Below are 15,303 nucleotides of genomic sequence, written 5' to 3'. Positions count from 1 at the left end.
CTAATCTAGAATAGTTCCACAATCTTTTTTTTTTTTTTTCATTTTCATCATCTTAATACCTCAAACAGTGATTGGCTAGTACTTTGCAGAATTCTCCTCAAGGCAGGCCTATACAATGTTTCTACTGGATTAGATTCAGGTTATAGAATTTGGCAAGAACATCACAGAAGTGTGTTCTCAGTGGATCATATCAAGAGGTACATGATTTTGGTGTTTTTTTTTTTCATTACTAGTGATGTAAATTGATCACAATTAAAGTGATTTAGAGAAAGTGATTTATATAAAGTTTATATATTTTCCCTTTGTAATTAACAACTACTATGTGGGGAGATTCTTTCAAACTATATGAATGTCCTATTATCTTTCCACTTTCAACAACTATTTTATCATCCGTTAGTGTTTTTTGACTGAATTCTTAGCATGACTTTTGCCAGGTGATGATTTTTCAATTTCAACATCCCTTCTATGTTTGTTAGTTCTTTTCTTCCTAAGAATCAAGCTCTAATATTGCAAAAGAAATTTTAGTGCCTATTCCTATATTTCTGAGATCTCTGAGGGCTTTAGGCCACTCTGGTGGACCCCCATTTGTCTATGCCACTTTCCTTTTGCTATCCTAGTTGTTCTGTCTTTTATAAAAGGTTTTATGGGAGTTCATACTATACTTCTACCTCCAATGAATCCCAACTGAAAATGTGGGACTACCTTGATATTCCTAATCAAAGCCTTAAAATCAGCCCATGAATGCCAAGGCAGGTATCCTTGGCCTTCCTAACATAGCCTCTTTTCAGGGTCTGCTCATAACATTCTTCTTAGGGGCTGTTTCCCATGAATGAGAGCCACTGGGCATATTACCCTGCCAGAAAATATGCATTAAAACCATAATTAATTATATACCCACATAGCTAAAAACAGTACACATAATTTTTTGCCAACTTTTCTTCATCAGCAGCATTCTACCAGCTTAAATTTGGTGATCCACAGATATGTGTTTAACATTCTGAGGAAAAATTTTGAAATCTTCAGCAGGTACTTTAGAGCTCAGTCTATAGAAAAAAAAAATGAGATCAAATTTTAAACTCCAGATTATATAATGTCTCTAGATCAGTGATTTTCAACTGGTGTCCCTCAGGGCACACTGGTGTGCCATGAGAGGATCTTAGGTGTGCAATGAAAATTTATAAAGGTCACTAATTAAACTATTTTCAAAAGAAGTTCAAAGCACAGTAAGTATATTCTTTTTATTACTCTTTTTTTAATCAACATAATTTAAATGTGCTATCAGACAAAAAATGTTGAAAAGCACTGCTCTAGGTAAATTCTACAGAGATTATGGAGCCATAAATAAGGCCACAGTGCCCAGATGCAAGGAAGCTGTTACTCGGCCGCCATCTTGCTCCGCCTCCATGAAAACATTCTTGACAATGAAAGTATGAAGCCTGACAAAGTGAAAGAGCATCTTACCTCTGTCTGTCCTGAAAATGCATCTCAAAATATGGATTTTTTTTTCCTAATAAGAAAGCTCAATTGGAAAAAACTGACACATTTCTGAACGTACTTTTTCCATTTTACAAAATCTTTTTTCTTGGACCTCTTCATAGACTTTACCAGGTTGCTAAGAAAAAAAAAAAAAAAAAGCTCTGTGTTATTGGGGAAAATTTAGTAAACTAAGTCAAAGCTGGTTTGTGGACTTCCATGAAGGTGCAATCTATCATCCATTTTCCTTTTCAAACAGAATAGTTGATATTTGTCTTGAAATTTTTATGTAGTCATTGGGGACCTGGCATGTTTGCCATTCTCCTTCACTTTACCATTGGAAATGGGAGGTATCTTTCAGCATAACCAGTTCCCATTCTTTCTTTTGGTTTTGCTTTTGCCTGTGACAGCCACTAAAGATGAAGTATTACATTATGAGATTTTTTTGGGGAAACTACATTTTGGGGTAGTGGTAAAACGGTGGTTCTACCAGACACAACTGACTGTAAACAAAAGCTTCTCTTCTCTTTTCACAGATGAAGCACCTTCAATGCTTCGTAATCATGAGGTTTTGCTACTTTAGTGAAAAAGGAATTTGTTTACTTTAGTGAACGTCATGGCCACTTACTGGTTTTAGGAAAGACTTCTCAACTCTAAAAGAAATTGTGTCATCAGGCATTAAAGATATCAACTTTTATCGAAGTGGGTTTGTAAATCATCACATTAAAAATATTTTTATAGAGAATAGGAAGTCTGCAGATGTTCCTTGTCTTTCAAGAAGACAAACCTTAAGGTATCTGTTCTAATAAGAGAAGTTTCCTTTTTTGGAAAAAGAAAGAAAGATTTTCTTTTTTTCTTGAAACATTTTGAAAGAGAAAACTTTATTGTTTTTCCCTCATTTAGAAGGTATTTTTTAGTATAGCCTAACACATCTTTTTTAAAAATGTTTTTTTTATTTTGAATTATATATAAAAAGGAATCTTTCACCTGGGAACACCCCCCAGAACTGCTATAAAAATGTGAAAATATAAAGCAGGAAAAAGAGTGGGGAACACAAGTTGCTGTTTCTAGAGACCGATCAGGAAATGCTGCTCTGTCTGAGGGGGTGACGTCTGAGCAAAGATCAGAATGGAAAGGGGGAATGTGTTGGGAAAGGAGAGGTGGCTGTGGCTCAAATGAGGAAGGCTTTGCGATGAACTGTGGGTTTTCTTTTAAAGATAATGAGTACTCTTTGAGAGGTTTTGAGCAGGAGTGTGACATCTCTGACCTATGAAAGGGTTCTCAGACTGCTTTATGGAGAAACTATTGTAAAGGGAAAAAATAGGGAGCAGGGAAGCCTGAAAATAAGGTTATTACTTGGTCTGGGCAAGGATGATGATGGTTCATACTATGGTAACAGCAGTGGCCACAGTATAATAAATTTGTGGGGAGAAGTTAGTAGGTATAATGGATAAGACTTGCTGTCAGACTCCTCCTTGAGGATGGGACATGGGGAGTTGTAAAGAACACCCCCCAGATTTGCTAAGACCTGTAGCACTGAAGTAGGAGCAAGCTTGAAGTAGGAGGAAGGTCACAATTTTATTTTCATTAAATGCTTGATGAAAAATCTAGAGTGAGCACCCTCTTTGGAATGCGATGAGGAAATTGGATATGGTAGCTTGGCTCTGGGAACATTGAGGTACTGTCTGTCTTTGATCTTTTATGAGTATATGATTCAATGACTAGCCCAAGGGCAGAGCACAGGAGGAGGACAACCAGCTTCCCCAGGAAGCTGCACATGACCAAAGTCCCAGCATGTTTGCTCTGCTTCTGCTGGGCACAGTCTTTCTGCTTTACCCATACTGGGGTAAGTCCTGGAGATAGAGGTGCAGCTGGTGGTTGGTTAAGAGATAGGGGAGGTTTCCAAAATTGGTTCTTGGAGTTGTTGCAGATGTGTGTGAGATTATAACAGGGAAGACTTTTCTTCTCATCATAGGTGATCATCAAGGCCCTCTAAAAGGTATAAGCATGGCTTATCTGAAATCCTGGGTAGACAGGTCATTTGTACATTTAGAAGCAAACTTTCCTTCCATCTGCAGAGAGGCCTGTGATCCATTCTTACTATGGAAGTCAAGGAGTTCCATCGTCTTCCAGATTTGTCTAGTCCATTTCTTGGAGTAGAGAGACTAAGATTCCCTTCTTTGCTGCCTGGCTGGACGAGGGGTTCTTTATTGGTTATCCATGGATAAATTTCCCAAGAACCCCGACCTCCTGAAATCATACACAGCATTTGATTTATGTTTGTACAGGTTATCATTCACAAGATGATTAAGGGGATCCATGACCCAGGAAAGGTTATAGACCATCAGATAAGAGTAAGAGAGAGTAGCAGAGCCCCCAGGCCCAGAAAAACTTCTCCAGACTACATCTTCTAAGCATTGTGTGTGTGTGTGTGTGTGTGTGTGTGTGTGTGTGTGTGTGTGTGTGTGTGTGTGTCTAGCAGAGACTGAAACAATGTGTTATAAATGTGGAAAATATCATCTTGGGTTGTGCTGTGATGTCATGAAATCCTCCCGCGTGAAGCATAGACAGTCCTGTGCTGTTGAGAACATCTATGTGCTCACCATGAAAGGTAATGTGGGAGGTAGAGAAATGAGCACCACCTTCTCTGACAAGCAATAGTGTCTTTTGTCCTCAGAGCGAGTGGGTGAATGGGATGGGTGAGGATGGGATTGTCAGGTAGAAGGGGTGGTAAAGATGGGCTCTTCCTTAAGATGGTATGGGCAAAGGGAGGCTGATGCCTGTTGTCTGTTAGGGAACAAAATCCACCCTCTGGGAAGCAATATTAATAGACTCAGCCTTGGAGTTCATTTGGGTTTGGAGAAAAGTTAATAAGGATTTTAAGACAGGTTATTCCTAGGAATTGGTCAGGAAGAAGCAAGGTCATTGTAGTTGTATTCCTTTTTTCACCTCCACAGGGAAGAGTATGTACTATTATTCAAAACTGTCTTGTATGACCAAGTGTGAAGACATCAACTTCTTGGGCTTTGAAAAGAGGACAGAGCTCATCTGTTGTAACCACAGTAACTACTGCAACCTCCCAGATGGCCTCTAGTTCTACATCTCTCCTGGATTTTGAATCATTTTTTAGCCACTAAACCCCTTTTCCTGTTTTTCTAAACCTACATTTGCCCTGATCTTCCAGCCAGCTAGCAGTGAAAGGAGGAGCAGTCACACATACAGTGGAGGGTGAGTCTCATCATTGCTGGGACACTAGGCAGAATCTTTGAAAGTCTCTGTTGCTTATATCTGGCCTGGGGTTTTAGTTTTTCCTGGTGATGCTGACATAAATAAGCTCAGCCTTAGTCATTTATTATCTTCTATGTGAAAATGTGAAGGCTTGGGCCAAAATAATCCCAAACTTGTCCTAAGAATTCTGTGACTCTACCCTACCCTCATCCACATGCACTCTTTCAGGTTGGTACTTTCTTCCAATAAGCCCCAACACTTCCTGGTACTGTCTTTTTGCCTCTGAGAGCTGACCCTAGCTTCCCAATTTGGGGGCCACATGAACCAGCTCTTGGGGGAATCTTGCAGCAGAAAAAAGAGAGACATCAGGATAAGGCATCAAGAAAAATTTTAGGGGCATTTCAGTTTGTAGAAAATAAGATTTGAGAGGCAATTTGGTGTGGGTAGAATTGATTTGAACATGGCCTTAGCTGGCCAGGGAACCTCGGCACATAATTGAACTAGATGATTGGATTGAGAATGAGGCCATTGCTGAAGGAAAGCTAGTTCATTCCTTCTCATAGAAATGAGAAAAGGAAGCTGATAATGAGGAATGGTGGTGGAAGATAATAGAATGCACACAGATACTATGAGGTGGTGTTCAAGTAACGGATACCCTATGTCAAGTAAAGCTCTGAGTAAGCAGAAGGTGTGAAATGGCAGAAAGGTGACAGTGGTGAACGAGAAGCAGACAGACACAAAGTGCAGCAAATAGGCAGAGAGAGACCAAGTGGCATCTCTGTTGGAGTGGCACATTGAGGCAAAGATAGTAAAGTGTCTTTGGATACAGACTAGCCTTTGCATTTCTCTCCTTATGAGGCTTACTAAAGTTCCAGTCCCTTTTTCTCTTATATTATGACATATAAAATTTTCACAATGAAGCAACTAACACTCTACTTGAGTAGTTTGGTGTCTTCTATCTTTGTGTGTTGTCTAATAATGTAATCCTTTCTGAGGAACTCTCAGATTTTGCAGGGTGAGGATGGAAACATATATGAAGACAACTTTTTCTAAACAGATAAGCAGATTGGAAAAGCCAAACTAACATGGGTATTTTGAGCTTGAGTTGTGAGCTCTAGTTGTATGTGAGTATTAGCTGTCTTATCCACTGAATCACGGGGATGGTGAAAGTCAGTCTAGAAAAAAAAAAAAAAGAGAGAACATTGTCTAACTTTGGGTTTCAAAATAGACAGTAATAGTATTTTTGAATTAGTGTTTAACAAAGTCAAAGTTCGGCTTTCTTGTGCAAGAGGAGAGCTCCAATTATAAAAATCTTTATATTATGTTTCAAGAGCAAACACTGGCATTCTCAGCATCAGAAAACTGAATTTGATTTTACATAGTGGGTGATTTTGATGTGAATTTGGTGCCTCACCAAATTCTTTCTGCTGATTAGTGTACCCAGCTTCATTGACTGTTGGCTTATGACAACTCACATTTATTCAGTTCTCTGGATATTTGCTCTCTAACAGGAGCTGCCTTGCCCAGAGGCTTAGCTCTCAACTTGAGCATAGACTTCAGCCAGGGACCAGCTGGTCCCTTGCATGACAGGATTGTCTGTGGTGTAATTTGTGTTCCTGAGATTTTCCATGGATTCCAACTAAAGCTAGTCTCCAGGTGAGATCACATTTTGTTAATGTTTCCCCCTTAACTTTTCTTGCTTCTTTATTCCCTCTCTAAATTTTAAGCTGACAAGACCAAGCATTTTGTCTGAGAATGGAGCTTCAACTCAAGTTGAGGTCATGTTAGGAAATGAAATTAGGTGTTGGCATTTTTTAGTGATAGTGTATGTGGTTCTAAACTGACTCCTCCTTACTGAGGATAATCTTTCATGTTAGGGGTCCTTACAGTCTACATAAAATTGTTCTAGTCCTGGAATATTTTCCTTTTCTTTACCCTACCTTGGGATATTTTCCCAGTTCCATTTTCTAACTTGAGCAAATGAGCAGAACAAAAGCTCTTTTACCAGATGACTTTTTTCCTCCTTGCTTTTGCTAGGAAGGCGATATATATCTCTAAAGGGTATCTGTCCTCATCTTTACACCTGCCCTCTTAAATGCTTAACTTCAGTGGGAATGCATACTCCTTTCTTGGACCATTTGACAGTTTCCACTCTAGCCACCACCATCTGGCTTAGCAACTGAGATCACATTCAAATCAAATCTTATAATTACAACAATCACAAAAAAAAGCAACCTACAAAGCTACAGAGTTGTTCTCTCTTGCCCAAGAAGGGCAAATGGACTGTGGAGTTAAGATGTCAAAGGTGAAGTTCTCAGAAAGCCAAGGAAAGTTGGAGGGCCTGGCCACAGTGACCCCAGCAACAGGAGCAGCGGCAGCAGCAGCAGCTGTAGGGGTGATACAAAAGGCTGTCTGCACAGTGGTGAGGTGGAAAATGTTCATGGTTGTTTAATGAAATACACCAAGTTTGTCACTAGGTGGCAGTACAGAGTTTTTGTTTTAAACAATGAAGCTGGGCTACTGGAATACTTTGTGAATGAACAGTCGAGAGAATCAAAAACCTAGAGGTACTTTGCAGGAGCTGTGATACCACCCAGCAATGAGGATTTTCACACCCTCACTGTAAATGCTGCCAGTGGGGAACAGTATAAACTCAGAGCCACAGATGCTAAAGAACAACAACATTGGGTCAGTAGACTTCGGGTAATACACAACACCTCACGGAAGCTATTGGAAAGAATAATGTTCCTATGAAGCCATTGAGTTTCTCAGGCTTCATTCTTCCAGTTCGTTAGAAAAACAGCCTCAATTCTTGTGAGCAGACTTGTTGCAATCCCTATCTTCCCCCAGGATGCTTTAATTTTACACTGGAAGGCTTGAGTGTGTGTGGCAGGGAGGTGGGGGTGGGAGACACCTGGTTGTGGAACTTCTGTCCACAGGAGTTGCTGAGGAAATGTCCATTGGCTAGACCCAAATGGCCTCCTTAGATCCTGCAGCTCTCAGCTTCCTCTGTGCTGTGCCTCAGATATGGGAGTATTGTGAGACAGCTGCTGGTCTCGTCTCCTTGGAGGCACCCTGCAGCTTCTTTCTGTCTGTTGATGCCTCCTCATGAGTTGGCCAGGGAAGCCAGGGAAGACACTACCTCTAGAATCTCAGATTCCCTCTGTAACTCCCAACCTCAAAGAGAGTCTCAATCTAGAAGGTAGAAAATCTTTCTCTTTTCATGGCTCTGTTGCAAATTCACTTGTATGTACCCTGGGAGCAGAATGAATGAAGATGATCCAAGGAGACTTAAGCTATTTCTCTTCATGAAGAGAAATAGTGCTGTCAGCGTTAACACGCTTTGACTGGAGTGGGATCCAAAGAATGATACATAGAGAAAGAAACATAAAAAATAAAATATTCTTCTATAGAAGGAAATGAAGAAGCAAAAGAAAGATGAAGGGATATTTTGTAACATTGAATTATCCCTTTCCTCCTTTTCTGAACAGCTTGGTTACACAGTGGTAGCACTAGGGGTTATGGCAACCTGCAGGATATATTGACCTTGATCTTGTTCTCAAAGTTCATTATTTATTTAATTATTTACTTATTTATTTTAAGGAGCAGGACAGAGGCTTTAGAAAAGGAGAGGGATTTTTATTTCATATGCAGAAGGTATAACCATGTGTTCACAATCCTCCCTGAAGTGATTTTTTTAGGATGTCATTGTGAAGAGTCTTAGACAACAATCCCAGCCAGACATTGGAGCCACAGAAGAACCAGCAACTTCTAAAGCATTTCATTACAGAGGTCATAGCCCCTGCAGCAGTTGAAGTTCACCAAATAGACACCCCAGTTTATGTTTTTCACATTAGCGCACTTCTTTAGGCAGCCCATGAAGGTTAACCAGGGAGTTCCATCCTCTGTGGGAGGAAGGAGAGGCAGATATCAGCAAATCTGCCCCTGAGGAATCTGCAGACAAACCTCTCCAGATCACACCAGTGTTGAAAAATAACCTTATATAGTTTGAGACTCTGTTATTCATATGCGAAGAACAGGAAAAATGGGGGCCAGGCGTGGTGGATCACACCTGTATCCCTAGCATTCTGGGAGGCCGAGGTGGGTGGATTGCCTGAATTCATGAGTTCAATACCAGCCTGACCCAGAGTGAGACCCCATCTCTAAAAATAGCTGGGCGTTGTGGCGGGTGCCTATAATCCCAGCTACTTGGGAGGATGAAGCAAGAGAATTGCTTAAGCCCAGTAGTTTGAGGTTGCTGTGAGCTGTGAGGCCATGGCACTTTACCGAGGGCAACAAAGTGAGACTCTGTCTTAAAAAAATAAACACCTCCCCCCCCCCAAAAAAAAGAAAAAACAAACCTGAGCCGAGCACCTGTAGTACAGTGGTTACAGTGCCAGCCATATACACCAAGGCTGGTAGGTTCGAACCTGGCCCGGGCAAGCTAAAACAACAATGACAACTGCAACAAAAAATAGCTGGGTGTTGTGGCAGGTGCCTATAGGCCCAGCTACTTGGGAGGCTGAGGCAGGAGAATCATTTAAGGCCAAGAGTTGGAGGTTGCTGTGAGCTCTGTTGCCACAGTACTCTCCCAAGGGTGACATAGTGAGACTGTCTCAACAAACAAACAACAAAAAAGAAAAAAACTGGTTCTTTGTAACCTCAACGAATCCCCAACAATTAAAAAAAAAAAAAAAAAAAAACAACTAGAAAGATGTTGCAAGTTGGAGGCTTCCCAAAAGAAAAAGCAATGGTAGAGCTGTATAAAAAAATTTGGGACTCGGGTAGTAAGGAGAGCATCAATCCATGGATTGCCAAAGCTAGATGTTTCTACTGAGAATCTTAACACTGGTTTAAGCACCTGCCTCCACTTAAGCAAGAGTTATAAATGCTGAGGGATCATTTTAGCACAGAGGGTGGGAAAAGAGAGAAACCCCGAAGTCTGGTGTTACCGGTCAATGGCCATTTAGCTAGTGTCTACTTCTGACACTGGCCCCTCTTTTTCCATAGTTTAGAACTGTCCATGAGGAAATCTAGGCAGACACAGAGACCAAGAGCTCCCCCCAACCCAAGGATTCACTGTTACCCTTTGGGCTAGATCATGCCTTTTCCCCTACCTTCATTCATTCTATTTTGTTCAGGCTTCTCAAAATATCTCCTTAGCTACATACATCCACCCCCTAATGACAATCTATATCTCTTTTTCATTATGTATATGATGTGGGGAGAAATATTAGCCATCCCAGGTATGAGACTGCCTGTCATAAATTAAGGCACCCCTTTCACCGTGGCTGTAGTGTCCCGTCTGTTTCTTCCACCCCTTCCTTTTTCCCCAACCAACAACTTACGTCTGAAAATCCTCCCCACGGTGCAGGCTTCTTGTGTTGTTGCAGTGCATATGCCTCGTCCTCGGGAACACTTTTCCCCTGGAAACTGGAGGTGGCACATCCTGCACTGAACAATTTGTATGCCTTGGCCAGGGAGAAGGGAAATAGGAGGTGTCAAGACCATGAAAGGGTTTGAAGTCCGCTTGGAGCCAGGGGTCTTCCCCATTAGGCATGACACCTGCCTCCACTTAAATAGGCTAAGTCAAAAGAGTGACTGAAAGTTATGGTCACAAGAGTTTTAGCCTGAAAGGTAGAAGGGGAAGGAAAGGTGGAAGGGGAAGGAGGGAAATACCATTGAGAGAGAGGTGATCAGATTAGGTCTCTTCACACTCACCAGAGTAACTGTCTTCCTGAACAATTATTTCATTGACTGTGCTGGCAAAGAGAAATAAAATAAATCCCTAATTTTGTCTGAGATTCAGCCTTGCATAGGCTCTTTGCAATCTCCCCTTAAGGGTCCCTCCTTCACTGTCACATGGGGCTACGTCAGACCCTGTCTGCCCCTCCAAAACCTAATCACCTACTAGGCACCTTCATATCTCTTCTCTCCTCTTCATATGCCCATTCCTACAAGCGCCCAACAGACAAGAAGGCCCTATGTGGCATTCTTATCCATGTGTGCCTAGACTCTTACAAAGGGGACAAGGACCTGAAATTCATGACGATGCTATACTTCAAATTTGGCCAAGAAGGTCCTGCAAAGTCAATATCCCGTCTCTAGCTTTCCCTTATCCTGGCCCTTTATGATACTCCCTCTTAGCCTCATCAGTTACTACCAATATTACTTTGTCAACCTAACACCAGCTCCCAGTCTAGTCTGTCTGCTGAGAGAGGTTATTGAAACTCAAGGTCTATTTCTGTGTTGTTCATGGCTCCCCAACCCCACCCAAACTCACCCACCCTGCCCCTCCCATATCCCCTCCTCAAGCCTTCTCTCATATCATCATTTTACTCACCAGTGTCATCTCTGTGTAGAAGTGACCCAGATAGTACTGTTGGGGGTGGGGTTGGGGAAAAACCACACATTGTCTTCAGATCTCATTCTCCAGACCCCACTTCATAGCCTCTGTGAATTCCTCTCCAATCTGCCTATTTCCTCCCATAAGGGGAGAGTGAAGGCCTTTAAGTTCCCAGAGATGTGGCACACTGGCTGGGAGCACAGCATTTGAGCAGCAGCTTGCCGTGCCTCTGCTACCTGAGCAGGGTTCTGTGACAGGAGCTCTAAACCATTCCTGATGCTGGACACATCCCACCAACTATTAGCTCTAGGGACTGACCTGTAAAGCAGCACAACAGGATAGGGAGTACCAGCAGGAGGGACCTGTCCATTTTGGAAGAAGCCAGGGCCAGCCTCGGGTGGAGTACCTGTTTATATACCTGCAAGGTTGGGCCTCCTGGGGAAGGGTGGGGCATGAGACACTGTGGAAGTCCTTTGGAGGCCTACCCTGTTCCTAGGGAAATCAGTGACTCCTTAATTTCTCTTCTTATCATTTGGGGGGGAAGGGATTTCTGATTCCAGGTTCCATGGCCTTTTTACCATATTGCACTGTGGAAGAACACAAGGATAAATCTGGGCTGGACGGGTAGAATTCCCAGACATCTACACCAAGATGTGCATTACAGTTGAGAGCATGTATACACACGAGTAACTGGAAAGCAAGGAGGCCAGAAGGCAAGAAGAAAGGCTGAGAATAGAATGTTAAAAATTGTATAACTCTGGGCAAAGGAGAAGAGAGAAGATGGGAACTTTCTTCTCAGAGGTACCAACAGAGGATTCTCACAAGGGGAACGAAGTTCCTCACTCTTTATTTATTTATTTATTTATTTATTTATTTATTCTTGAGACAGAGTCTCACTTTGATGCCCTTGGTAGAGTGCTGTGGCGTCATAGCTCACAGCAACTTCAAACTTTTGGGCTCAGGTGATTCTCTTGCCTCAGCCTCCCGAGTAGCTGGGACTACAGGCACCTGCCACAATGCCCAGCATAGTTCTTCACTCTTACATGATGTCAGGCCTGGTTAGAAGGCAGGGGGTAGCAGTAAATTGCAATGAAAGTTGCAGCTTTGTCTTTGTTGTCATTGCAGACACTTGAGGGAAGGATCTGTGCCAATGCTTGGGGAAAAACAATAGGGAAGGGAAACAACAACTGAAAGGAGGCAGGTTGTGATAGGGCACAATATGGGTCTACAGCAAAGTGGGTTAGTGTTCTCAGCCAACTGTTGGCTGAATTCACACAATAGTGAAGCGTGGAAGAGATTTTTGCATCCATGAAATTGTGGAGGTTATTGTTAAATGCCAATAGAGAAAATTGGCATTCCCATGCACAGAAGAAGAGAGGCAGGCACCAAGCAGTAAGTTAACTGCTTCCCTGGAGCACCTATTGTGAAGCTTTGAAACAACACCAAGAAGTGCTCATGTGCCACATGTGCACACACAGACAGGACAGCACTGATTTTTGTGTTCAGTATATTCACTGGCAGAAATCTCCCTTTCTTTACTTCCACTATCGTGAAATTTAGGATCTACTCTTTCATCTTTCCATTTCTTTCTCTTGCGATCCCCTCTCCTTTAGGGATCCCATTTTTAAATCTCTGCCTAATGGCAGCCTATATAAAAGGAGGAGAGGTTCTCTTCTGCCCTGTCAGAAACTGTATCTCACCTGATGACACTTCTGTTATTGTAGGACTTCTACAGCAGAAATTTCCTCTTCCCCCATGTACTGATTCACTTGTATTCCTTGCACATATTTGAACCCTATTACCTTAACTTTTTCCCTAAAATATTCCCAAATGCATACTCTCTCTTTTAGTGGCCCTAATACCTAATTTTTTTTACTGAGTCTCTGTCACTATGGGTCTCATTTTATTTTTGCCTCTACTGCTTTTTTTCTTATCATCTTAAGGATTCCACCCCACCCCAAATTCTCCTTATGTCATTAATTTCAGATCCACAACTTAGAAGTATTCAGGGATCCCTTTTGAACTATTACTCCAGACTCCATTCAGTCTGTAAAGACCTTTTTACACAGAGTTCTGGAGATGTAGTTAGTCCACAAGAGTAAGCTCTGCCTTACACCTCAACTCTGAGCCTGAAAGTTACTTAATTATGTCTCCATGTGTGATCAGAACAGTGGTTCTCAACCTTCCTAATGCCATGATGTATTTTTATTGTTACAAAGGGGTCGTGACCCACAGGTTGAGAACCACTAGATTAGAAGATGCTTAGAGTACGGGCTAGAATTTTTAGTTTGTATCTCCAGTGTTCTCATGAAAATCAATGATGTATCCAGTGTATCATGTAACAATGACGCTTTTTGAATGGAAATTCACCTTTCATTTAGCTATTATTATTTTTTAAAAATCTGCTTCTCATAGGGGGTTCAGCAACACATCCTGAGTTTCATCAGTGATTGAGATGTTTTCATATAATAATCTTTCTGAATAGGTTGATGGGGCTGGGGTGAGCACCAGAATTGAGAAAATAAATCTCAGCTTGGACAGATCCAACACCTGATGAAGTAGGTAAACAAGACGAAGAACTACAGTTACTGTTTCAAGGTGGCACCAATAGCCTTAGATTCTGGAGTTTCCTCAAACCATAGGACTCATATCAGTGACCCAGCAGGGAAAGAAGAGTTTTTTCTCTAGCGGGGTTTGAAGGAATGGTCAGATCAGAACAGCCTGCCTCACTTCCCTCAGGCAGGTGAATAGTGCATCTCGGGCAGACTGGAACTAGATGAAATCAGAGTGGTTCCACCAGCCTGAGCAACATAAAAGATGGAGGAAATATTCAGATAATATTTGCATGTCTAAGACAAAATACAAAATAAGTGAATCTGTGGAGTCCTTATGTCTATTTTCTTTTCTATCATGACACTTACCATCCTTAAGATGTTCTGGGAATCCTTGAGCTACTCAATATGCCCACAGTCCCCTAGATGGTTCCTTTCTGCTGTGCTGAGGGTTGAGGAAGATATCATGGACACGGAAATGATGAGGGAGGTAGGTCTAGGATTCAAGGGTGAGGAAGTAGCTAATAATTTGTCCATTGTTCCTATTATAGCTTACAGATTAAGTAAAATTTTCTGGACTTCAATCTGCTGTGTCAACAAACCTAGCTTTAGTCTGAGAACTGTTTCTAAGAGTGACTTCAGCTAAGGAGAAATAAGAGGTTCCTCCATTGCTTTCTGCGGTAACTTCACCAGCACACAAAGGCCATGCTCAGAGACCTCTTTGCACACTGCCAGTGCTTCCCGGGGGGCGTGTATCTGTCTTTATTGTTGACTTTATTACATACTTTTAAAATGTCTTCCTCCACACTATAAAAATAATCCTTCTATATTCAGAGAGGCTGTCTCTGCCCAGTTACATAAGTAGTTTCCTCCTTTTCTCTCTCTCATTGTATATGTGCATAGGTGTGCATTGGCAAAATATAATACATGTACCAAAAATGCATGAAACATACACATAAGGTTCAAAAAATGTATACACATTTTAAGAAAAAAAACCCTGCATTTAATTGTAATACTCAACATACACCAATAACAAAGGATGAATACAAGTCACGTTTGACTTCTTACAAGAGGCACTCAAAATGTATCCATAATATATAATACATAGATAACATCTCTTTATAATGTGTATACCTCTTTTCGTAACCCCTAGTATCAATACTTTAAACTATTTTAAGGAAAAATAAGTAACTATAAACCAGGTTGGGAAATTGATTCTTATCTGAATCACAGAACCCCCCACACCAAGTACTCCTTCCTTTCTACACTCTGTTCATCCTCATTTATGGGAAACACTATCCTTTCTTCTATGGAGTCTAACCATTGTTTCATTTTATAGTTTTATCACACTATTTTTTTTGCTTGTTTTAAATATTGACATAAATGCAATTGTGCAGTATTCATTTTAGAAATTACTTACGTTTTGCATAAAGCATTAATGTTTTTTGCAATATGGTATTTCTTTATATATTATTGCTGAGGATTTTCCAATACCAATGGAAACTATGAACCCAGAGATTCAAGAAGCAAAGAGAAACAAAAAAATACAGCAGGATTGTGAAATTTCAGAAAGCCAAAGAAAATGACAAAATAGTAAAAGTAATTAGAGAACTAAAGACATTCAGAAGGTCATTAGACTTACAGCTAAATTTTCAACAAGAAAAAAGCTAGATGTTGGTGATATCTTTAATATGCCAAAATAAG

The 15,303-nt window shown here is 41.1% G+C and overlaps 2 protein-coding genes and 1 pseudogene across 2 annotated transcripts; 2 read left to right on the top strand and 1 right to left on the bottom strand.

Annotated features, from left to right (window-relative positions):
- The first annotated feature begins 3,267 nt into the window (after positions 1-3,267).
- Positions 3,268-4,567, top strand: LOC128578985 (prostate and testis expressed protein 2-like). The gene is made up of 4 exons (XM_053581309.1): positions 3,268-3,319; positions 3,449-3,472; positions 3,956-4,084; positions 4,431-4,567. Exons 1-4 carry the CDS (start codon positions 3,268-3,270, stop codon positions 4,565-4,567), a joined length of 342 nt encoding a protein of 113 aa, XP_053437284.1.
- Positions 4,568-6,979: 2,412 nt separating this feature from the next.
- LOC128579023 (oxysterol-binding protein-related protein 11-like) lies at positions 6,980-7,496 on the top strand (annotated as a pseudogene).
- A 976-nt stretch (positions 7,497-8,472) lies between these two features.
- Positions 8,473-11,417, bottom strand: LOC128578986 (prostate and testis expressed protein 1-like). The gene is made up of 5 exons (XM_053581310.1): positions 11,366-11,417; positions 11,045-11,080; positions 10,423-10,458; positions 10,050-10,172; positions 8,473-8,606 (listed from the first exon to the last, which is right to left on the bottom strand). The coding sequence occupies exons 1-5, from the start codon at positions 11,415-11,417 to the stop codon at positions 8,473-8,475; spliced, it is 381 nt and encodes a 126-aa protein (XP_053437285.1).
- Positions 11,418-15,303: the final 3,886 nt, after the last annotated feature.

This window comes from Nycticebus coucang, chromosome Y (assembly GCF_027406575.1).
Source record: "Nycticebus coucang isolate mNycCou1 chromosome Y, mNycCou1.pri, whole genome shotgun sequence".
NCBI classification, from domain to species: Eukaryota; Metazoa; Chordata; class Mammalia; order Primates; family Lorisidae; genus Nycticebus; species Nycticebus coucang.
The sequence above is the reverse complement of the archived record's forward strand: the minus strand, read 5'-3'. Positions and strand labels throughout refer to the sequence as shown.